Source organism: Calypte anna, chromosome Z, assembly GCF_003957555.1.
Source record: "Calypte anna isolate BGI_N300 chromosome Z, bCalAnn1_v1.p, whole genome shotgun sequence".
NCBI lineage: Eukaryota > Metazoa > Chordata > Aves > Apodiformes > Trochilidae > Calypte > Calypte anna.
The window spans coordinates 23,368,057-23,392,474 of NC_044274.1; the positions used below are offsets into that span (position 1 = coordinate 23,368,057).

A 24,418-nucleotide genomic window follows, 5' to 3' on the forward strand; every position below is an offset into this window, starting at 1 on the left:
TGAAGGAATATATTTAGAACAGAAAGTTACATATTATTACAATATTAATTATTACAATACTGTGCAGTACTAGGGATTTATACAGCAATCTCCATTAAGCTCCCAGTTACTTATTTCTGTCTTATCTGGTGTGAAGTGAAAAATAGCAAAACTAACTTTTCAGCACTCAAAATGAAAGCTAAGTCCAAAAGCCAGTAACCTCCTTTCAACATGTACAAACAGAATGAAGTGTAACACTACACAAAGGTACCAACCATTTCCCAGATCACAGTCTGCAATGCTCCCTTACTAATGGCATTTATGATTTTCAGAATACCACTCTTCTCTTGGGGAAATAAAGTACACTAAGAAGGCAGAGAGGGATTAGGAATTGACATTACTTATAACTCCTTGAAGAGAGTATACAGAAAAAAGAAATACAGGAAACAGGAATTATCCATGATTTTTCTGTTGTTAAACCAGTTACGCAGTAGCTACCTACAGATGAGCTAAGATGAATGTGAAGGATTTCCTGTGTGCTCATGTAAACTGAAGTAAAGTTTAAAGATGTTTTTGTCAACTGCAGTGGTAGAAAAGGACTTAAATATTAACAGTACAAACGCAAAAGTATTGTTTAGACACTGAGTTGAAGATCTGTATTGTCTGATAGCATGACTTTTTAACTGCTAAAATAAAGCAGCTGGGTGAAAGAAAGGCTAATGCCACTCTAGAATGTGTTAGTATTAGTGAGCTATTTTATTAATTTCACTCTACTAAAAATTAGTGAGCTATTTTTAGCAGAGACAGGAAAAATGGAAAGCATTTTAAATGTACATCTAAATCTTAATTTAAAATTCTATGTACAGTGCTCTGTTTAAGAGTGATGAAACAGATGGGAACAATGAAATAGCTATTTTGAACATGGCTTGCTTGCCTTAGCTGAAACTTGAGAAGTGATAAAATACCTCATTATAGGAATATATGATTAAGGATAACTTTTGAGGGGGAGAGATATTAATTTTTAAGGGAAAATTAAATTTAAGATAAATGCCTGATATCCAACAGTCCTGAGTAAATCTAAACTGTAAATTAAAGGAAAGTTTGTAAGTGATTTGGAGTACAGCCATGAAATGACCTCCAAATCAGGTCATGAATATAGATGATGATTACAGAAATCAGCCAAGGAGTCAACTTAGCATAAGGCCTAATTAATATGTTCACTTAAAAAAAAAAAAAAAAGTAACTTCTTTTTCGTATTCAGCACCCAAATATTTTAGTTCTCCAATATCACAACTTTGTTTTCAGAACTTTACTGCAGAACTCACAGTAATATACCAATATAACAAGCATTTTTCTAAAATTCTGCAATGTCTTTTCCAGAGCATTGCTGTGGACCAATTGAAAAGCCAAAAGTTGGTAATATGCTGTCCCAAGAACTGGAATAATTTTGTTTTCCAAAACAATGACTGGCTGATACCTATTTGGGAATTTTTATTAGAACATTGGCATAACTATATTATGGCTAATTAACTGAGCTGCACAGAGGAAGTCAGTAAAGATGATTAACAATAGTTAGTTACTATCAACAGATCTGACTGAAACAACTGAATAGGTAATCTTTCAAAAGCATGTGCAACTTTTCCACAGATAGAAGTTTGATTCATACCCATATACCTGAATGTCTGAACACACTAGGTTATTGACTGAATTTTAGAGACTACATTTTAGAATCTGTGTTTAATGTCTAATCAAGAATTGTAATTTGCCAAGATGTTATGAGGTTTCAAGCATTAAATAAGAAGTAAATTAAAAATCCTGGCACCACCAGCGAAAAAAACTTAACCTAATACCTAGTTCTCTTATTTTAGACCAGAAACCTCCCCCCCCCCAGAAAACCACAAGAGGACAACAGCAAACAGAAGCTAAACTGGAATAGAAAGATAAACTTGCCAACTATGGCAGTGATTTACCGACTGTAGTTTTCCTGGAAAGTTTTATTTTATTAATGCTGTTTGTGTGTCCTATAGGAAGACTATATAAAACAGTCATTAAAATTAGATTATCCACACACTAATAATTAAAGAGAACTAACAAAGAGAAAAAAACAAAAATTATGGAGCCAAACTTCTATTCTGGGATTTTTAGATGAACACCAGAAAACATCATAAAAAGATGAGTATTCCTTTTTTTAAAATTCACACTTCAAAATCATAGAATCAAAGTATGGTTTGGGTTGGAAGGGACCTTTAAAGGCCACCTGGTCTAACTTCTCGTTCTACAAGGAAAAGTGTCGTAGTTATGGTGTGGAACACTTTGGCTGGTCAACTCTGGGCTGTAACTATCAGTCCCTGGGAAACTCACATTCCAAAGCTGGGGTCTACCCAACCCAATGCCTCTATTCTCCCTTGTTCTAGCAATAAACCTTCCTTGAAGGAACTACTTATTTGTGAAGCATGCATTTCTGCTTCATGAAGTATTCTGCTTCCAAACTGAGGTCCTCCCATCCCTTCTTGTTTGTTTTACAGCAGCCAATCCAAATGAAAAAATGAACTCGAGGTACCAGTGGCTTACCTTGGCATGACTTACTGTCAGAAGCAGGAGTGAATCCCATTTCACACTCACAATGGTAGGAACCAGGGACATTCAAACACTGTCCATTTTCACACGCATTAACATTTTCTGCACACTCATCAACATCTGCAGAAGAGAGAACTTTTCTTGACATCATGTTTCAATAGCAAAACACAAATAATCTTATCCTGATGGTCAAAACAGTAGTGCTGTTGAGTATTGTTGGTATAAACAAAAACATTTAGACCTGAAGATGAAACAAACTGAAAGGGTGCAAAAAAAGAAGCATAACATCGTTTCAAAAAGCATTCCTTTCACCTGATCATGACTCCTTATTCTTTGTTTTTATTTAAAAGAATTTTTTTTTAATTATAATTTCTTAATGCATTATTTTAAGATTCCATAGTGTTAGGTCTGAAAAATAAGTGGAATACTTTGCTTATAAATTCAAAACTTAATCTCCTGGTATATATACTATGTTAAATTGACATGAAACATATTCAGAAGCATATTTTCCTAAGTGAAACACACATAGAAAATAATTTTCATGTGCCTTTTAAAACATTCTTTGAGAAGCAGGAACATTACAACTACCATTTGCACACGACTGGGGATTATTCTAGTATGTTCCAAAAGTTATGGGGGTTTTTCTTGGTTGTTTGGTTTTTTTTTGTTTGGTTTGTTTTTCTTTGTTTTGTTTTGTTGTTGTTGTTGTTTTTTAAAGCTATAAAAGAGCAAATTGTCAGAGGAATTAATTCACCACTCCAGTCATCATAAGGACTCATAATATTGTCAGATACGATCATATAGAAAAAATTTTCAATACACTATCTTCATTTCATAATTTCTGATATCCCATCTGATTTAAAAAAAAACACAGCTGAAACACTGTATGTTAATAATACGGATGAAATTTCTAGTTCATTAACCACAAATTTGAAACGCATAAATAATACTTAAGCATACTTACTCTAAAATAATTAAACTTCAATATACCAATTAGAACACCGTCAGTGAGGATGTAAATTACTCTTTTTTCAAAATTAGACAGATGGCTAACAATGAGTGCATTCACATTAGTTTCTAGATACTTTACGATCAATAGGACGCATTCTTTCAAACTTTCAAATTTGCAGACTGTATACAGGACATGCTAGAAGTCAAGAGCAGAGATATAGTTGCATCTCTGATCTGCAAGTGGTAAAAACCAGAGTAACTCAATTATAGGCCACTGATGTTTAGTATAAAAATCTTTACAGTTTACATAATCCTTTGCACATCAATTTATTTTGAATCACTTGCTGTATGTTAAATGATGTTTACTCTTAATAGTGAACATCTACCAACAAATTTGACTGCAGAAATCATGGGCAATATTTTTCAACTGTATTATTTAATTTATTTTTAAAAGTCCTATGTTAATGATTAAAACCTGTTCAACTAACATAATGAGGGGAGAAGAAATGATGCCTTCTCTGCCCAAGACGAGACCTGGCCTGCAAGACAGCACCCAGGGTAGAGAGCAGGTGTTTTGTGTTCTTGATTGGAAAGCCTGCTGCTGCACATTCAAAAAAACTGGCATGGAGAGGAGGAGGAGAAAGCAGTGGACAGGCACTTCACCCAGCAAATGGGCACAGTGAGTCCAGTTTGGCACACAAATCAAAAGAAAAATCAGTTGCCTTCATTGGCATTTTTTCTGCAGATGGGAATAATCCTTATTTGAAGAGACGCTTCTACATTTATTATCTAGTATTTTGGGGTTAGATCTAATTTGCAAAGCCTCCATAGAATCATAGAATCATAGACTCATAGAAGTGGCTGGGTTGGAAGGGACCTCAGAGATCATCAAGTCCAACTCTTGATCCTTGATCTTTTTAAATATATCCAGGGATGGAGAATCCACTACTTCCCGGGGCAGCCCATTCCAATGTCTGATCACCCTCTCGGTAAAGAAATTCTTTCTAATACCCAACCTAAACCTCCCCCAGCACAACTTGAGACCATGCCCCCCTGTCTTGCTGAGAGTTGCCTGGGAAAAGAGACCAACCCCCACCTGGCTACCCCCTCCTTTCATCACCTTGTAGAGAGCGATGAGGTCTCCTCTAAGCCTCCTCTTCTCCAGACTGAACACCCCCAGCTCTCTCAGCCTTTCCTCACAGGATCTGTGCTCGAGTCCCTTCACCAGCCTAGTTGCCCTCCTTTGGACCTGCTCCAGGACCTCGATATCCTTCCTAAACTGAGGGGCCCAGAACTGGACACAGTACTCGAGGTGTGGCCTCACCAGCACTGAGTACAGGGGCAGAATCCCTTCCTTGGACCTCCTGGCGACGCTGTTCCAGATACAGGCCAGGATGCCATTGGCCTTCTTGGCCACCTGGGCACACTGTTGGCTCATGTTCAGCTTCCTGTCAATCCAAACTCCAAGGTCCCTCTCTGGCTGGCTGCTCTCCAACCACTCTGTCCCCAGCCTGTAGCACTGCATGGGGTTGTTGTGGCCAAAGTGCAGGACCCGGCACTTGGCCGTGTTGAACCTCATCCCGCTGGAATCAGTCCAGCTCTCCAGTCTGTCCAGGTCCCTCTGCAGAGCCCTCCTGCCTTCCAGCTGATCCACACTTCCCCCCAGCTTAATGTCATCAGCAAACTTGCTTATGATGGACTCAATCCCCTCATCTAAATCATCAATAAAGATATTAAACAGAACTGGGCCCAACACTGATCCCTGGGGGACACCACTAGTGACCGGCCGCCAACTGGATGCAGCACCGTTCAGCACCACTCTCTGGGCCCGGACCTCCAGCCAGTTCCTAACCCAGCACAGGGTGCTCCTGTTGAAGCTGCTGTCTGCCAGCTTTTTCAGGAGTATGCTGTGGGAGACGGTGTCGAAGGCCTTGCTGAAGTCCAGGTAGATCACATCCACAGCCTTCCCCTCATCCATATAACAGAAAGAACCAGTGACAAGTCAGCTTTCACAGAAATGTCTTACCAGAACAAGAAAAACCATCCCCAGTGAATCCCTCTGCACAGGCACAGCGGTATGACCCTGGGGTGTTCACACACTGAGCGTTCACACTGCACTGGTGGGTCCTATTGGAGCATTCATCAAAATCTGCACATCAGGGGCAAAAGAATGCAAGCAGTAACAGAGCAGGTAATAAATCAGGCTTACTGTTAAGCTAGTATGTGCAGCTGCAAAGATGATTTATGTCCCTATAAATATGCAAAGTTCCCATTGAAAGATACAGGGTTAAACAACAGTAATTTCATTTTAATATTTCTTCCTTTGAATTAAAAATCCATGCGTTTGGGTAAACCAATTCCAATTCAGCTGCCTTATTACTTGAATGTTGACATCCTGTTAAAGAACTTGAATTCAAAATGGTTAAAAAACCCCAATATAATAAATAAAAATAGTGAGGTGAAAATCTGCCATACATTTGGAGAGTTTTTTTAAGTTACAGAAAAATGTGACAACAATGTAACTCCATAAAAGTTAATGCAAGCTTTGGAAAAAAAAAAGACTTTTTTTTCCCTGCAAGGGCACGTTTGATGGGAATGGCCATATGGGTCTATGACATACAGATCACACTAGCAAATGCAATGGGATAGTCAACAGCCCATTCTCACCCATCTGCAAGGTCATCTGAAGTAACACTCTATACCCAGGAGCTATTGTAACAGCAAGGATGCTGCTGGAAAAGCTTTTAAAATCTTTCTTCTTCAGATGGGACTTCTTATTTACTTAGTAGAACCTCACACATTCTCATTCAATATGATAACGATAAAGACCAGGGTACCTTCATCTTTTTGTCAGATATGACTTAAAAACTAAAGAAAATCTGGCCTAGAGTAAAGTCTGGTAATATTTCACACCAATAAAACCTAACTCTTAAAGAAAGCTCCCCTTCCTTAGATCCCAAACTGTTCTGAAAAGAAATACTGCAGTATTTTCCACACCAAAGCAAAAAAATTAAGGCAAGGAGAAATGATGCTACTCCAGCAGCCCAGCAAAAGTAGAATCAAGTTTCTCATACCTCAAAGTCCAATCTGCTTTACATTTGGACAGTATACAACAAACTAGGTATACTACAGGACCTTTACAAGAAATGCTACTAAGTAACAGAAATAATATATTTTGCACATTTCATCAGTTGTACATAAATGCTGTGAAATTCACAGTTAATTCAGTAAAATGTTACACAGACAGGCTTCTGAGTCAAAACCATTTTTTTTCTCAGAAAACCAATCTCCTTAAAAGTAAGAATTATGAATACACATTCTTCCATAGAGTGCAGCAGATAGAAAAGTCATACTCACTCACATCACACACTTTTATTAAAACAAAACATACAAAATATACAAAAAAAATGACCAAAGGAAAAAAAGAAGAGAGAATGGCTTTATTTTCTCTATACTTACCAGTACATTTAATGCCATTTCCAAACCATCCTTCTCTACAGCTACATTTGAAACTTCGTGGCACATTGACACATGAGGCATGAATGTCACAGTTGTGAGCACCAATTTCACACTCATCAACATCTACAATGACAAAACAAACTATTAGCATTTAACTCAGATGTACTGGAATATATCAGATAATTTTCCTTTTACATGTTTACTATTTCCACTGAGCAGGTTTGCATTCCTTTAAAAAACAAATGTTCAGGACTACAGATTAATTCAATCAAATTGCCTTACATTATACATTAATAAAAAATAGTGACAATTTTATTTTCATTGTTCTTTGTAAACATGATAAAATTAGTCTGCTTTCCTACAATAGCTTTTCAGTTTGAAATTAAAGTTATTTTCAACACATATTAAAAATTTAGTAAATTCTCTATATATTATTATATAATAATATATAACATAGTATAATATATAATATAGTAGCCTAATAATCAGATAATATAAGTATAGACGATAATACACTAGTTTAGTAATTATAGAATAAATTTTTAAAGACCAAAATACAGGAGAAATTCTGCCAGCTTTCCTGAAAGAGTAATTCTGGATGAATTTAGCTTCCTGAACACAGTGAACCCAGCTTGCACAAAATATGGTACCGCCTAACTATGTCAGGAACTTCTTTTCTTTTCTTTTACTTCTTTTTCCCTTTTGCCTTTTTCTTAGACTACAGGGTAATTTTCTGCAGCTTTATTTGACTGATGAGTTTATACTTTAAATATGTAGAACAAACAAGTAGTGATAAAATACTCCTAATACAAATGCAGTTGTGCCCACCCAAGTTATGTTTCATACCACAGATATTAACCCAATCCATACTGATAAAAGCTTTGCCTTTAGAATTACAATTGTAAGGACATTTTAAGGAAGGGGTCTTTCATATCCTGAGATCTATCCAGGAATGCACCTTTTCAAAACCTTGAAATTTACTTAAAAATGTAAAATACTTTTATATTTACTATTATGTACAGATACCAATGGCTCACTTGCCTGTATATGCTTATGCATTTGTTGTGCCTGAAAACCAGTCAAGATATATGCTGGAAATTTGCCTTACCTGTGCATCCAGTGGTTCCTTTCTTGACTGAATATCCTAGCTGACAGTGACAAATGAAAGAACCTCTAGTGTTTTCACATTCCCCAAACATACAGATGTTGGCATTCAAATCACATTCATTCACATCTGCAAGTGTACATAAATGAATTATTAGTTGAGCACTACTGTCATTTGCCTCTTTAGAATACTTTCATTCAAGTGAAAATATCAGAAGTATTGTCTAGCCTTATGACGTGTCATTTATTAATCTTCAGCATAATACATTTCAGCTGCTCCACTCTGTAGTCTTTTAATTAACTTAAAACAAGTACAAGATGAATGTATAGTCCCAATACAATGGTGTTTTATACTTTGTTTAGTATGCCAATTATTGGATTACAAGTTAAATTACTTATTAAAAGAATCACTTTAAAGCATGTTTTAAAACCACGTTTTTGACCATAGTAAAGCCATGATCTTCTTCAAAGAAGAATTTACACAGTGAATTTCCTGTGTGGCTATTACCTACAAATTTCAACTCGCATGTTTTGCGAATCACTATTTAAAATTTAATAATGATATATACAAATGCATCAACATCTCTGAATAGTTTTCGCCAGAATTATAAAAAAAACAACATCTCAATCCATTTTAAAAATAAGAATTCAGCCTAGCAGAAATGATGAAGCTACTGTAAGAACAAATCAGAAGTGGGAACCTGTCAAGCAGGTAACTGAGAAGTTTCATATGCACATTCTGAGTCATATTGCAGCAGGGCCACACAGCCCAAGAACTTTTCAAATACTTTGCACAATTCCCATGTGTACCTTGAAATGATACTAACCCATATTATACTATGACATGACAGAGAGTCACTGTAGTGTGGACAAAAGGCATTTCTGGTATTTGCAGTTGTACTTTTAAGTGAAGTAAGGTGTCTTGTAATACAGCCAAAGCAGATGTCCACCGCACATATAGATTAGAAGTTTATTAATCAGAATATTATTAATAGTAGTTTGCTTTAAACCCCAAGATAAGCATGATAAAATAGTATATCCATTAATAGCATGTAAGTATTCTATAATACTATGATCGTATTGCCAGACAATCTTGCAAAAGGAATTTATAAGCACAAGGGACTTAGGCAGGAAAACCTCACAAGTACACCAGAAGAATGGCTGCCAAGACAAGAAAACAACGTAAGTCCTACAAGGAGTAGAAGGGATGCTACTATCTGAGGGGTGCAATAGCATAGAAATATAAGCAAGGGAAATGGGAGAAAGAAGAAGACAGACCCACTTCAGTTCCAGCTTTTCTTGATTGACAAGCAGTCAAGCCTGATCATATTGAACTTTGTGATCAATCAACACCAAGCACTTAAAGCCAGTCAATGCAAACTACCCTTAACAGCTCTGTGGTATTATACACTTGTGTATAATATTGAATGTGAATATTAAAACCTGTTCTGTGTGTGCAGTGTTAATGATGCGTATTTTACTGAATTCATTTAGTAAAATTAACATGACTGGATTTTTCAGTCTTCTAAATATTGCCATTACAGTAAAGGAAAGCTGCAATACCCTAAGTCTCCTTGATTGCAGGTGCTACAGGCTAAGGCTGTAGTTAGTTCTGCTTGCTGAGACATTCATGGAACACAAGAACTCACCTGCTTCTTCCAAAATCTCACTGGAAAAGCCTGAACTATAAAACATATCAAATAGGGAATTCTTAACACCACAAGAAAACTTCAGACTCCTTCTCTTAGTAGCTCATTGCTATGAGTAGCTCTGACCCAGCCTTCCCTACAGGCTTGGAGAATGCCTATGGATCATTGGCAGCTTTTTAATGTAGGTCTCTATCTATCACTCCATTATGATCTTAGAAAATATGTAGCTAGGAAATAATTCTCTTTGATGATCCCAAGTGTGTATGTGTGTGTTGGGGTGAATTACTTGCTGACAAGAAACAAAGTCCTTCAGATTATAAAAGAAGCTGAAAGAAACTTCAAGACATATGAAGAGAGGAATAAAAATCAGAATGTCTATCAAAGCTGAGGTTAAGCAGGCATGAAAGAAAATGTCAATAACCACCCTGATGGCATTGCTGAAAGCCGATTTGGAGCAGGGTAAAGAGCAGAGACATTAAGAACATACCCTTGAAAAGAATTGCTTCCAAAAGTTAGAACTCTCTCTATCACATACAAAGGCACAAAGCCACCACAAAGGTAACATTCAGGGAGAAGTCAGGCTGAAGGTCAAGCAAGGAAAGATTTGCAAAAACACTTGCAGAAAGAACAAATGATAAGCCACAACCAGAAAGATTTTGCCTCATATATAAAAAAAAAAAAAAGTCACAGGGAAAACAGGATATCAGGATTACAGATATCCTCTCATGCCAGACCTTCTTCCCAAGCACTTTAGCAATCTGACTGCTCAGCACTTAGTGCCTGGATGCTGACTGAAGTTTCAAGGGAGAGGTAAGTTTGCTACTGCTATCTCACAGAGAGGAAAAGGCTTCCCAATTCCACTGTGCAACTGCACATATGAGGAAAACTTTCCATTAGGAAGAAAATCTTTTCTAGGGAGTAATGTTTATACCTGAACTGTGCTTTAGGTTCTAATACTGCATATTAAATCTTCAATATAGGCTTTCAACAATAATACAAGTTTTCAACATTTTTTCAGAAATTACCTCATTTGAAAGCTACAGTTTGTAATTAAAGATCTGGTTAACAACTTGTAGCTAAAACATAGTCTTGTGAGCTATAACTATGTCAACTTTTTTACTTTATTCAAATATTTCAAACTTTTAAAGTATTTTATAAATTTTACCACAGTTAAATAGCAAAGATCATCTAATTGCACAGTGTCAAATACATACAAGATACTGCAAACCCATGCTGAAAAAATATTAAGTACTTCATTGAAAGGAGTGTTACGTCCAGCAAGAAAATGTAGTTAGCCCAAAGGCTTTTTGATAAACTGGATGATGCTGGTAGTGAAAGAAAGCAATTACGTACATGGCAGAAATACTAGATACTGTTCTCATAGAGAAGAACATTCAAAAGCCGCTGTGTGTAAAATGAATAAAAGCAATCTGATTTTACAGCTATCAAAAGGGGTAACATGAAAAAATATTGAAAAGATTAGGTCTAAATGTTCAAGTTGTGCAAACATGAACTATTCGATAACATGGAGTTCAAATGAAAACAAGAACCTGGAATAACATAAAAGTGAAGGTAAAAAGAAAATCTTTTAAACAAATCATATAGTTACAACTAAATCATCCCTATTTTTGGACTATGTGATTTGATTCACCTTTATGGGTTTCTCAAATTTTTCTCTATCCTTCCTGACATCTATTGTGATAGGCAAGAAATATGAATGGTTTAAAAAAAAAAAAATACACATAGTTACAATATCCATTTTCAAGGATTCAGCAAAATACCCTAAAATAGTACCTATAGAGTAGGTAGAGATTTGCATAAAATTTGGTGCATACAGCTACTTACCAATACAATTTTTCATGTTCATAGAAGCCATAAATCCATCATAACAGAGACAGTGATAGTCCCCTGGAATATTAGTACATTGCCCACCATCACAGATATCTGGGTTGTTCTCACATTCATCAATATCTAGATTGAAAAAAAAAACAAACCAACCAAACAAACAGATAGTTCTGTCACTCTGTAATGGATTGGTTAAAGGAATGCTGTATTCATAGTGGCCGAAAGATACAGTGCTGGAACTTTTAAGATAATAAAACCTACCTGCACATGTTCTGACATCTAGCATTAGAGCATAACCATCACTGCAGCTACATTCATAGCTGCCTTCTGAGTTAGTGCAGTGGGTGTCACAGCCTCCATTCATTATTATACATTCATTAATATCTGGGGAAGAAACATTAGTAGCAGTAAGTCTACTTTTACAAGGAAAAGTAACAGAAGTTGGCTTCTCTTGCCATTTTACTTAGCCGATGAACCACTTTAACAGTGATACAGTTTTGAATTTTTATTCTCACTCTGATTTTTCTGTTTTATATTTGCTTTTTCTCTTTCAAACCACATTTTTATCTGTGGGACCTAGCAGCTACCTTTAATTGTTGTTTGTGTTCATATTTACATTAGTAGGGATGTAAAAAAAAAAGTGCAAAAGACAAGTCAAAATGAAAGAAAAGTCCTGAGAAAGAGATTACATTGAAGCTTGAAATATAGCATCAGTTAATATTTTTTTTTTGGGGGGGGGGGTGGAAAGAAAGGAAAAAAAAAAAGAAACAAATAAAAAAACCTCCCAATACGTTTGTACCAATGTCATGACACTGACATAATTCAGTATTACTATGGTGAAGGATTTAAATAATGTATAATGCATACAATATGAAAAAAAAGTGAAACAGATACTCTCAATGCATGAGACTGTTCTTGCTTGATCAAGAAATCAAGCAATATTTTCTGATTGTTATTTGAAACTTCTGATTTTATAACAGAGTAGTACCATATGATTTTTTTTCTCAAAGTATCCTGCAGAATTCAGTACAGCAACAATCTTTTATACCTTCTTTTTATATAAAAGGTAGAAGAAAGGTCCCTGGTAGGTAATGACAGGCCTAATGGCAGATAAGAAGATAGTCCTGTTCAGTTTCAAAATAAATGTATGAAATTAAGTAGAAACAAAGACAGATGAGACAGTATACACTGAGACACAAAAACATAGGCAAATGTGTACAACACTTGCCTGTGCAGCCTTGTCTGTCAGGAGTAGCCTGATACCCAGAATTACAGGAACACTGATATGTTCCAACCATGTTCACACACTTGCCATTTCTGCAGAGACTGTCACTTAATGAGCACTCATTAACATCTGGAAAAGAATAATTCATATCAGCTACTTGCTCTTCAGAATGCAGATTCTAACCGCTCAAATGCCAGAGAAAGAGGTTGAGAGGTGATACTTTAAACTGGTGGCTTTCAGGCTTTTTACTTTTTTTTTGTTGCTGTTGTTCTTACCATGTTTCAGGTCAAGGTATGGAGCTGTGAACAGTATGATTACACCAGTGTTCAAAGGTTTAATGTCTTAGCTTCTGTTCTGTGAACATTAACTGCACAGTCTCCTGGTTTAAACCAACACTTGAAGCAACTGTGCATCACAGAAACCAAAGAGCTAACATGTATTATGTATTTTGTATATTTTGCGTTATGCATTTGGGGAATCATGCAAAAAAGAGACCCACAATTGGGACAAATGGGACAATACTATTTTTTTACTGTAGGAATAAAGTTCACTTTATGCTTCTATGTATTTTACTTTAAACTTGCCAAAATGAGTGACACCATTCTTTGAGTTGCTAAATAGTCCCTAAAGGCTCTGGTAATATACCTCTCCTTGAGTTCAAGTGTTAAGGGTGCTTGAGATTTTACAGGGTCTCTTATAAGATTTTAATATGAAGATAATCATACAAACTAGGAGCATGTATTTGAATAAGATATTCCTGAAACCCTACATTGCCGGAGGTAAGAAGCTTGCATACCAAACATGACCACTTGTCATAGTAAGTGGAAGATCACTATTCTGAGCTCAAACTCACCTATGCATTCCTCATGTGATGGTGACAGCTCATGTCCCAAAGGACAGTCACACTGAAAACTCCCTTCAGTGTTCACACACATGCCACCTCTACACAGCAGAGGGCTGTGTTCACACTCATCAATATCTGCAAAGAAACCACCATAAAAAATATAAAATCATTACCAAATAGCAACAAAGATAAAAGTAGTTCCGAGTGTCTGAGAGAAAACCCAACAATTAGGGAAAAAAGAATTATTTCATTGAAGCAGTGCTGCTCATTTTCTCACAGTGCATTACAGGTCAAACAAACAAAATCATGCAGTATTACATTATACATTATAACTCTAAAAATGGGCATTTTTCTCCTCAAGAAAACCAGAAATTCATCATTCAAAATTAAGTATTCTGGGAAGCAGAGGACATAAGAAAAGACAACACTTGGATGGTTACCATCTAGAACCATGTATTAATTTTATGAAATTTTTTAAAAAGTGCTTCATAATGCAAATGGACACCCATTTGTGTATGGACTAAAATTGTTGTCTATGGATGGCATTAATGGGGATGTGAGTTTAAATTTCTAACTGCTATAAAATTTTATTACTCCTGTGTATGTCATGTGGCTGAGAAATATGCTTGTTACACTTTATAACTGTAAACCACATATTTAACTCACAAACCTGGTAAAAACAGTTAACACTGAACATGTGGATGAAGAAAAATATAACTAAAAGTTGTTCAAGGTGCAGATGCATTCCCTGGAAGCATTATGGCTATATATCCTTGCAACTAGAGACTTCATTCAGATAGACAGACTAGTGTTATCTTTCATTAGCCTAAGACTGTAACCAAGGGTTTTGCAGATTATTCACACATGGGGAGAAAATTGTCCAGTGACAGAATTAAACATCTCTTTTGCTGTGCTCCTGCCTGGACAGTTCTTGCAGCTCCAAAATATTTTCATTGAACAATATTTCTTTCCTTTCTTAATTTCTTTCCTTTTCTTAATTACTTCTTAAGAAGTAATTTCTTACTTCCTCACTCTCTGCCTATTAAGCTGACATCTTGCTTCCGTGCCTCTGTCTTATAATGTACCTCCACCATACAGTATTATTTACTGCATTAGTCTCTCCTGAAGGCAATTCAGCTTCTACAGTTTAGCTTCTTTGATCATCTGTGATTAAGGCAATGTTTTTGGAATGACTTTTGGAGTCTAAAAGCAGAATATCAAGTGAAGTTGACAGGAGGCCTGCATGGCCTCCTGGCACAGAGGCATAGGTCAACTTATTTGAGTTCAAGTATGAGTGCAAAAGCTCCTGACAAAACTCAAAAAAGGGAAGTATAAAAAAGTCAAAACCTGGGATGGGTGATGCAGAACAATTACAGGGACACTGCCTGAGGGTGTAGGGATGGGGTTAGGAAAGCTGAACCCACCAGGAGTTGATGCTAGCAAGGGATGTGAAGGACATAACAGCAGCAGCAAAAACATGCAGGAAAGTGGAAGACTGGAATTGCTGACAAAGAACATGGAAAAGATCCGTTAACGCTGAGAGGGAGCTGGCCAATGTAATTTTCCTCACCATTCCTGAAAGCTCATGGAAATTAGGCAAATGATCTCTATGGTGGAGAGGCAATGGCAATCCATTCTTCAGGAAGGGCAAGGAGAAGGACTCACACTCATTAAGATGAAAATCTTAGACTTTTCATTTTCACTAGATTTTTTATGATGTATTTCATGAAGTACTCTACAATACTAGCTCAAGGTTTTTTAAGGTGGCTGGTAACTTTTGGTGTCTCTGTATCTATTTTTAAAACCTTAAGCAGAGCAGAGAGATATGTGTTTTTAGGAAATAATCTCAGAAATTCTGGAGTCAAAGCAGCATGAAGGAAATCACGCTACTTTTGAAACTCCAGCCTTCTGTTCCTAACTTTACCATAAGTCTGGATTAGCTGGTTTTAAACTACATGATTAAACAAACATTCTCTATACAGAAGCATGTAAAATACTTAGCAAAAACAACAAGAAAAGCTATATGGATACTTCAGTTATCTGTCCTATAAAATGTATACCTGTCTCATTTGTTCAAGTCAAAAGAATTACACATATGAAACGTTCAGTGGAGTAGAGCTAGTATAGTACAGAGTACAGTTAGGCTTTGCACAGTAAATGGACAAACTCCAGCTGGTACTGGCAGCACTTACCCATACAGTTCTTCATCATCATAAATCCACTTTCATAGCCATCAAAGCACTCGCACTCAAAGCTTCCAGGAGTGTTGACACAAGTACCACTTCCACATAAGTCTGGGGAGATCCGGCACTCATCAATGTCTATTTTACAGAAGTGAAGAGGTAGAAAAATAAAATGGGATTTCAGGTTTTATGCTTTTCACAGATGGGAATACTTGACCATTAGAAATTAATATTATATGAATCTTATTAACATTTAAAGAAATATCTGATTACTTGAAACAGTTTGTAAGATTCATAATGCAACGCTTTCAGAGCTCTCAACTATACATTAAACTATGTAATGAATAGGCTTCGATTAAGTAAATTTGAGGTTAGTTTTCTAAGGAAATTAATAACTGTGACAAATTACGAGTTATTATTACAGGGGTAATACCAACTGTACCAAGTCAGTACCAACTGACTCCATTACTGCAGTGCTATTGATATTAAATTGCTTATTATGAAGACATTTATCCACTAATAGCATTATAAACTTGCATATACTCTTTCCACTAGGAATTAAAGCAGCTCCTTTGAAAGACAGATTTGAAGTTTACTGGTTATCTGAGTTAAATCTGAATGAAACTTACTGTGGAAAACTATAGCAAGTTTGTAGCATGTAAAAAGAGAAAATGGGGAAGAGATCTTTGTAAGACAAACTAGGAGTGAGGCAGGAAGCTAAAGAGGACTTTTCAATATTGATATGACCGAGTGAAATGGGTCATTCAAAACCAGAAATAACTGGATAGTCTGTTCTTTCTATTTCCTACCTTCTCACATCTTACCAGAATTTTCTCTTCTCTAATATACTCCACATCCAATGCTTTTGGGATGAGCTAGGGTTCAATGACTTTGTTTTGTGTCCTCCACTATACCCTCTGACTTCAGTTTTACTGTGCCATTACTTTCTACATACTAAGAAATCATGAAGTCTTTATGAAAAATATAAGAATATTTGAAACAATTAAGACATTGGTCTACAATAGGATTGGTTCCGAGAAGTCCAGGGAACAAGAAATTGTAGAAGAGCATCAACATGTCTGCAGAAAGCTGGTGAGCGGGGCAGTAGACTTGTTTGTCTAAGTGGTTGAGGAAAACTAGGCAAGTATAAGCTTAACCAAAGAAACCACTAAAGGTCTAAAACAGTCCCTTGCAAGAGATTCTTTTGCTTCTGTGTCACTCCATGGCTAGGTTTCTGCCAGGTGAAGATTAGTCCCCACATACAGATGTGTGGAGGTGTTGGATGGTAACCCATGTGGTGGTGCTGGGATGCTGAGGAGTATCTGGCCCTCTGCAGGCTTTATAAAACACTTAGTTGCTCATTTAAAACAAACAAGCAACAAGTCTTCCATTTAAGAAAACCTGCATCTTTACAGCAGCTCAGTGGATCATTTTCATCAGAATAAACTTTAAATGGAAAACAAAACAAAACAAAAAAAAGTTTTTGTAGGGAGAAGTTTTCTGACCTATTCTTGTTAGTGTAGAAATAAAGATTGTTAAATGAATTTATCATCAATGTAATTACTATATAAACAAGGAAATCACTGGTTAGGGCAATATTAACATCCAGACCAGCCTCAGTTAACATGCCTTACTGCCCACATTTTGTATTACTCATACTCACTCGTAGATGCCTGTGTGGTATAATAAACCTGCTTCCTTTTCAGCACAGAACCACCTACAATGCAGACATTCAGGTTCTCCTAGCCAGAAAACCATGAAGCTTACTTTATGTTTCAGTTTTTCCAGGCAGTAAATAAAAAATATTCAAGTTTTAAATTAAATGCAAGCCTCTTCTTGACTTAACATTGCACTGATGTCAGGGTAGTGGTTGTAGCTCTCTGTGTGTTTGGCTATCAAATCTGAATGGAAATTAATTTGCAGTGGAGTCTCTAAGTTCATTTGGACCAGAGAGTAAGGAACATAAATTAATTTAATCTGTACATTTAAACGTTGAACTTGGCTTCACTGGTGATTCTGACTGATTTTTCATATTGTACTGACAGAGCATGACCTGAGCATCTTCAATAACAATGAAAAAATTCCTTGTGTATGTATACAAGAATAATATTACATTTATTAAAGAATTATTTTCTGAAAGGACAACTTGAGACAGTTGGCCATTCTCTCCAATGGCTAAGCTCTTGGAAACTGAAGGAAATTAATGACATTAAGTTTCTAGATCACCAAGTTATGCAACAATTTAAAGTTCCATCGAAATGGCCCAGACACATGGTAGAGACCCCACCACAGCATGATTTCAAAAGGTTGAATCACGTGATCATTGGAAGTTCCTTTCAACCTTGACTATTCTATGATTCTAAGAAAAACTGGGGAAAATTACTTACCTGTACAGTTTCTTTCCTCCATATCTAAAGTAAACCCACTGTTACATCTACATTTGAACTTCTAATTGTGTTTCTGCATTTACCATTCATGCACATAGCAGGGAACACTTTACATTCATTGATATCTACAACATAAGAACAAAACAAAAGAGCATTTGAAAGTCCAAATATTTATATAATTAATGGAAATTTCCTGTTCCTTCTTAAAAATTGCATTGGGCATAAAAGGCAGCATTTCAGCTGAAAGGAACTGGAAGGATGGCATCCTCCTACACAGGTTAGGAGAATGGAAAAATGAACATCAGGAAGCAAGTAGGAGTGGACACTGTCAGGAAACACAACTGGAGATGCACTCCCATGTCTAAAGAGCAACTCCAGAAGGACTGCCAGCCCTGGAGAACCTATGTCAGGGCAAAGACATCCCTGAGGGACTATGGGTGCCTCATGCCAGTGCAGGGACATGCCTGAGAGACTGTGGCTTTTAGGTGATCCAGGCAGGGGCAGGAATACCTTGACAGACAGTAGTCCATGGAGGATGCATGCTGGAGCAGAAATACCTCTGAAGGATTGTGAGCCACAGGCAAAAGTCCTGCTGGGGTTGGGGGATCCCTGAGGGACCATGACCTTGTGGGTCATCAATGCTGGGGCAGAGACAACCTCCAGGGACTACAGCACATGAGTGACCCTCACTGGAGTTGGGATATCCTGAAGGACTATGGACCATGTAGAATCCATTCTTGAGAAGGAACACCCCTGAAGGCTCCTGTGCCATGGAGTAGTCCATGTCAAGGCACAGGGCACAGGAAATGAGTAAGAGTGAAGAAGCATTAAAAAAAAAATAAAAAAAATTAAGCAACCCAGGGTAGCAAAGAGAAACTGCCAATGAGGCCCTGTGCTGCCAATTGCCTCATCATGGGACTAGGGGGGCTGGACACCAGGAAAGGTGGAGGAGAGGTACTGTGCTGAACCTGAGCCTCGGGGTAGGTAAGAAAAGATGTTTCCATACCTGCTGAATTGTTAACGCTTTCTTCGCTTCTCAGTTCCCAAACTAGTAATTAAAAATTCACGTTAATCTGCAGTCAATCAAAATCAGTGAAATTCCCCCAGTTGAGACTTCTTTGTCCATGATACAAATATGTGTGCTGTGCTCTGTTTGGCACACAACTAATGCTCCTGGTGTTCCTGAGTCAACTTGTAAAAGATGTAACCCTTCCCTGGTTGGGTTTTTTTATAAACTGAGATTGCCAGAGTGTTATCTAGAGTCCACTTTAGAAAAGCGTAGTTTTTCTTTTCTAGAATAACAGATGAAATGTTTCACCTGTGCTAAATGTGTTTTCCTAGTCAGCTGGATAACACAGACTGTTAAAGGATCCGGCACAGGACAAATAAAGGTTTTTCATCCCATAGCCTCTCTCATCTCTCCAGCAGCATTTTAAAACTTTCTTCTTCTTACTGTCTCCTCTTATTGTCTGTGATAGACTTTGCTGTGATACAATTAAGTATCTTTAAATGAGCATCATCTTTGATGACACTTCTGTCTCCTATGTATTACTTTGGAGTAAAATCTTAGGGGTGTGATGGTGATAACATTATTATTTTTATTATTAATATTACTGTTGCTGGTTTTATTATTACTACTATTAAATAACCAAGAATTTATTATTAATAATACACTTTAATAAAACAAAATACATATTGCTACTCTTAAATTCCTTATTTTTAATAAATCATCCCTGCACACTCAAAGCTTTGACTGAGAATAACTCCTGAATATCAGAGCTTATTTATGATGAAGCAGAGGTCCAATCTGTTCAAGTTTTCTCAAGCAACTCAATGTATTTCAAAACAAATGCTTCAGAATATATAATTTAAAAAATACTAAAACAGGTCTAGATCACTGCAGCTTCTGCACAATGAATTTACAGTTTTTCTTCTCAGATCTCAGTCACTTAAAATCTCTCAGATTTTGTCTCTTGACATTTTCCAGTCTCTTCAGTTTTGCTCTACAGGAAGTGAAGCTAGTAAAAACTGTACAGAAGACTTAGAGTTAATTCTTTATCTTGTGCAATGGACAACTTTCTGTAAACCACAGAAAGAACTCATCCTTCTTCAGTCTTTCTTCCAGAGAACCCTGGACAAATTTTAGTAATATTTTATGTTTACTTCTTAGCTCCCTGACTTTATGGAACTTCATCTGACCATCAGTTCTCTCTTTGCAAAGCACTGCCTTAGAAAAGGCACACATTTTCTGTTATTCTCCTAATATAGAGCTCTTTTCCCATCAGTCCTGTCATGGTCATTTCCTTCTCCTTTTCAAATCCAAATTTTGCATAATTCTCATTTTAGGCTCCTTTAATACTCTTGAGAAACACAAAAGAAGAGAATTTCTCACCTGCTAGGTCATTTCATGCCAGGCAAACATCTTCCCAGTGTTTCTTATATCAGGTACATATCCAACAGAGACCCAAACCCTAGAATATTCACCCATATGTACCTGTAATTAATTTTTAGATCCAAGAATGAACCCTTACCTTTATAAAATGGCCTGCCAGTTAGAATATCTCCCCTGTTGGAGAAGCCAGGGCCTCTGGGGCACAGAGCCTCATATTCCTTGCTACCAGGCTTAGGACACTCCTTGCAGTGAGAGCCCCAGGCAGCCCCCATAGCACAGCAGCAGACATCCATACGGAACTTGCTAGGTACAAACTGAATGCACTCATCTTCATCCCATTTCAGGTAGCATTGCTCCATGAGAATATCTGCTCATTTTACAAGAACAAACAGGCATTCTACCCTTAGCAAAAGTCCTTTTAGAAGCATTTGTTTCTGGGGCACAAAGTTATGTGAGGTCCAGTTTCTAGGAGACAGATTTCTGCTCAAGACTTTATGCTTCTTCACAGTGTTCAACCATTTTAAGTTGCTAATCTTGCACTGTAGTTTAAATTCCAGATCTCTTTTGTACCACATAAAAGTACAAGCATATATTCACTTGTCTCTTAGTACAAGATATACCATTACTCTGAGGTAACTGTGTTTTTTGTTTCTGTGTATATTTGGCAAGACAGAGGCATGTATTTCTTTAATTTATGAGGTGTTTTCATTTACAAATTGACCTGCACTCAGATTAAAAAAATAGTTTCACTTATGTTTATATTATTAAATTAATTTATTTATACAAGGAATACAGACTGGAAGTCAGGCTTTAGCAAACCTAACAGAACTTTTAAATGCTTAGTCTAAAAAGCTTTAGAGAAGATATGAGGACTGAAAATGACACAGATACGCTGCTGAAATGCTTTCCATGCAAGTCCTTCAAAGCTGCGTTTTTTCATAATATAAATGTACCCTATGTCCATCTGAAGCTAAACTATTTAGAAGCAAGAAATGGAAACTGTTCAGATAATGCTAACGGTGTCCTGTAAACTATTCTACATCAAGACCATATTTATTTTATTTTTCATATACTCAGCAAACATACCACTAATAAATATTTGTTTGCACTAAAATCATCGTAGTGGACCCTGCAGGAAGCAAACATATTTGATAACACATGCCATACTGCACAGTACTTGTAGCATATGAGAAGGCACACATCTTGTAATACAGAAGGTAATTTTTTCATTAAAATAAGAAATGGGGAACATGGCTTTGAGAGTAAAGGAATCCTGTCTTCCTTGAAAATGGCTCTTTTGTTTGAACTTTTCATTAGCTCTATCAACCACAATTAAATTCACACTCCTACTTATCAAGAAGCAATAAGGGGTCATGACATAAAAAAGCTAGTGACTGGCAACAGAATTACTGAGTTTGAAGGGTCTGAGAAGGGATGGAATATCAAGTCAATCTAACGTGCAAAACGGCATATAATAGGGTAGGATAGGATATGCACCAAAATAATGGATAACTGCATTTGGGCAGACTTGGTTTTGAATCGTTACTTTTTTCTGAGGCCTTTATACTGAATGTACTTAATTTAAAAATTACACTTACTCTGAAAAACATCTCTAAAATTACTTTCACATTAAAACACCCCCACAATCTGGTACCTGTATCAGCTATTGGTAAGGCATAGTGCAATTAAAGCAAGAGTGTTTGCTTAAATTTGAATCTACTTAAGTAAAGAAAACAATGTTTAACTAATAATTAAAAAAAGGTTAGTGTAGGAAAATCCTTGACCTGGGATGATTTTCTTAATCAATCCTTGACCTGGGATGTTTTCTTAAAATAAATCAATGCTTTCAGTAATCATATTTTCACAGTCCTTAGAACCAGCAAGAAAAATTAATACAGATTCCAGAATCTATTCTAAACATCTAGTGCCCTGACTTCTGTCTTTTGTCATGTCTGACCATTGATTTCAAAGATGCATGTTAATAATACTAATCACACCTGCTATACGATACTTTGTTTTCCTGAACTTATACAGGGGTTCAATCGTTTTTTTACCTAGAGAAATAAATGTCTGAAGGACACCAGTTTTTGTCAGTGAAAGCTACTACTATTACCTGTGCAACAAAAATGAAGTCTTACTTTTATCTGCACTTATTTTGATTATTCTCAGCCAGACCGATTTGCACAAGCATATTCAAGCTGCAATGTAAAATCTGAGTTTCACAAAATTACTAGATAGCTACAAAGAAGAGCACTCTTCACACAGCATTCAGAGCTTCTGGCCAACCATCTGACTACTTAGCATTTAGCTCTAAGTGAGCTCAGCCTCAGTTGAGAAAAATACAGACTCACATATGCTACTTAAAACAAGGAAAAGTTGAGGAGATGAAATTCTAATATTATTGCTTTCTCATGTGCTTTCCTTAATGGAGACCAGGATGTTAAGCATCTAGTCAGATAAATATCTGCACACATATGTAGCTGGAAGGTAAATTTCCTGTAAAGTTGCATAAAGTTTTAAAGCTTTAGTGATGCCAGACCCTTCTTACACTGCAGCTTGATAAGGATCTGACCAATGGAATTTACTTGCACTTGGTTGTAAAATGTAGATAGCAATATGAAAGCTTGCTAAAATTTAAATAGCTAGAGAATAGGAAATTGAATGGCTGAATGTTTCCAGTCTGAGCTAATTAGCTCTAGTTTTTCATTAATTCATTACTCCATTCTGAAGTCCAAAGTAAGATCTTTGTTTGATGCTGCACAGTTAAGAGCTCTGTTTGATGTTGTTTGCACCTTGCTTCTTAAATGGGATACATGTTCCCGCAGTTATTGTTCTGATTACAAATGAAAGGCTAAAATGTCCTGACACTATTTCAGCTGCAAGTGGCATTATTCAAACTTTGTGGGAAGAATGCAGCGTAGTGTTTTTTTCCACAAACGAGAGCACACAGTATTCCTGCTTCCAACTTCTAGACCTAACCCCATAATCCAACAGTAGTGCCAGTCTGAAATCAATAATTGTACATATGCTGTTTGAAAATGGTTCAAAAAAGTGTTAGCAGACTGAAACAGAGAAATCCCTCAAAACTTTTAGCAGACATTTCACTTTATTACTGTAGTACTTACTTCCCTACCCCAATGCACAGTCCCTGTGAAGATGAAATATATGTTATTATTAAAAGACTTACTCATATGCTATTTCCTGGTAAATTCAAATTTCCTAGAATGACCTTTATGAAGACTACCAGTGAAGCTAAATAAGACAACTTCATTTCATAGGTTTTTTTGTGTTGTCTGTTTTCTATACAGAACTATATAGACTAGTGGTACGTCCTCTTTTCTACAGAAAGATGGAGGAGATTAAGAGCATACCTAATTCACACTGCTCACATGGGCTCCCCCAGGCTGCTCCTAAGGTAGCACAACACTCAGATTTCAGTGTGGCACCATTGACGTTGACTTCACAGCGATTGTCGTGAATGTTAAGCCAGCAAGTCCCTTTCAGGCTATCTGTATCAGAACAGGAAACAATACAGAATTGTCACAGGAAGAAGAACTGGCATGTCACGTTCACACCACCAATGGTCAAGAGTACCAACAGAGAACAGGCTCTCTTTTAAAAGAAAATTCTCAATCAGAGTAATTTTGTACACATTTCAGTTTAAGAGTGATGGAAAGGAATGGCAGTATCACTAAATTTGTGAGAAACGCAGCACATTGCTAGAGGACTTTTCTAGTCCATGTTCCACAGCTCGCAGAGTTCCTCCAAACACTACAGTGGTTTTATTTATTTATTTATTTAATCTAGGGACTGATCCGTCTAA

At 36.6% G+C, this 24,418-nt stretch overlaps 1 protein-coding gene across 1 annotated transcript in view; it reads right to left on the reverse strand.

The window, feature by feature from the left end:
• The window catches only part of FBN2 (fibrillin 2), a 162,890-nt gene that overhangs the window by 48,794 nt on the left and 89,678 nt on the right, over window positions 1–24,418 (reverse strand). Inside the window, 13 exon segments of the mRNA XM_030467573.1 lie at window positions 2,551–2,676; window positions 5,534–5,656; window positions 6,967–7,089; window positions 8,075–8,200; window positions 11,565–11,690; window positions 11,826–11,948; window positions 12,793–12,918; window positions 13,643–13,768; window positions 15,826–15,954; window positions 18,204–18,266; window positions 18,269–18,328; window positions 20,735–20,962; window positions 23,967–24,104. Of these exon segments, the coding sequence (XP_030323433.1) occupies window positions 2,551–2,676; window positions 5,534–5,656; window positions 6,967–7,089; window positions 8,075–8,200; window positions 11,565–11,690; window positions 11,826–11,948; window positions 12,793–12,918; window positions 13,643–13,768; window positions 15,826–15,954; window positions 18,204–18,266; window positions 18,269–18,328; window positions 20,735–20,962; window positions 23,967–24,104 (1,617 nt within the window).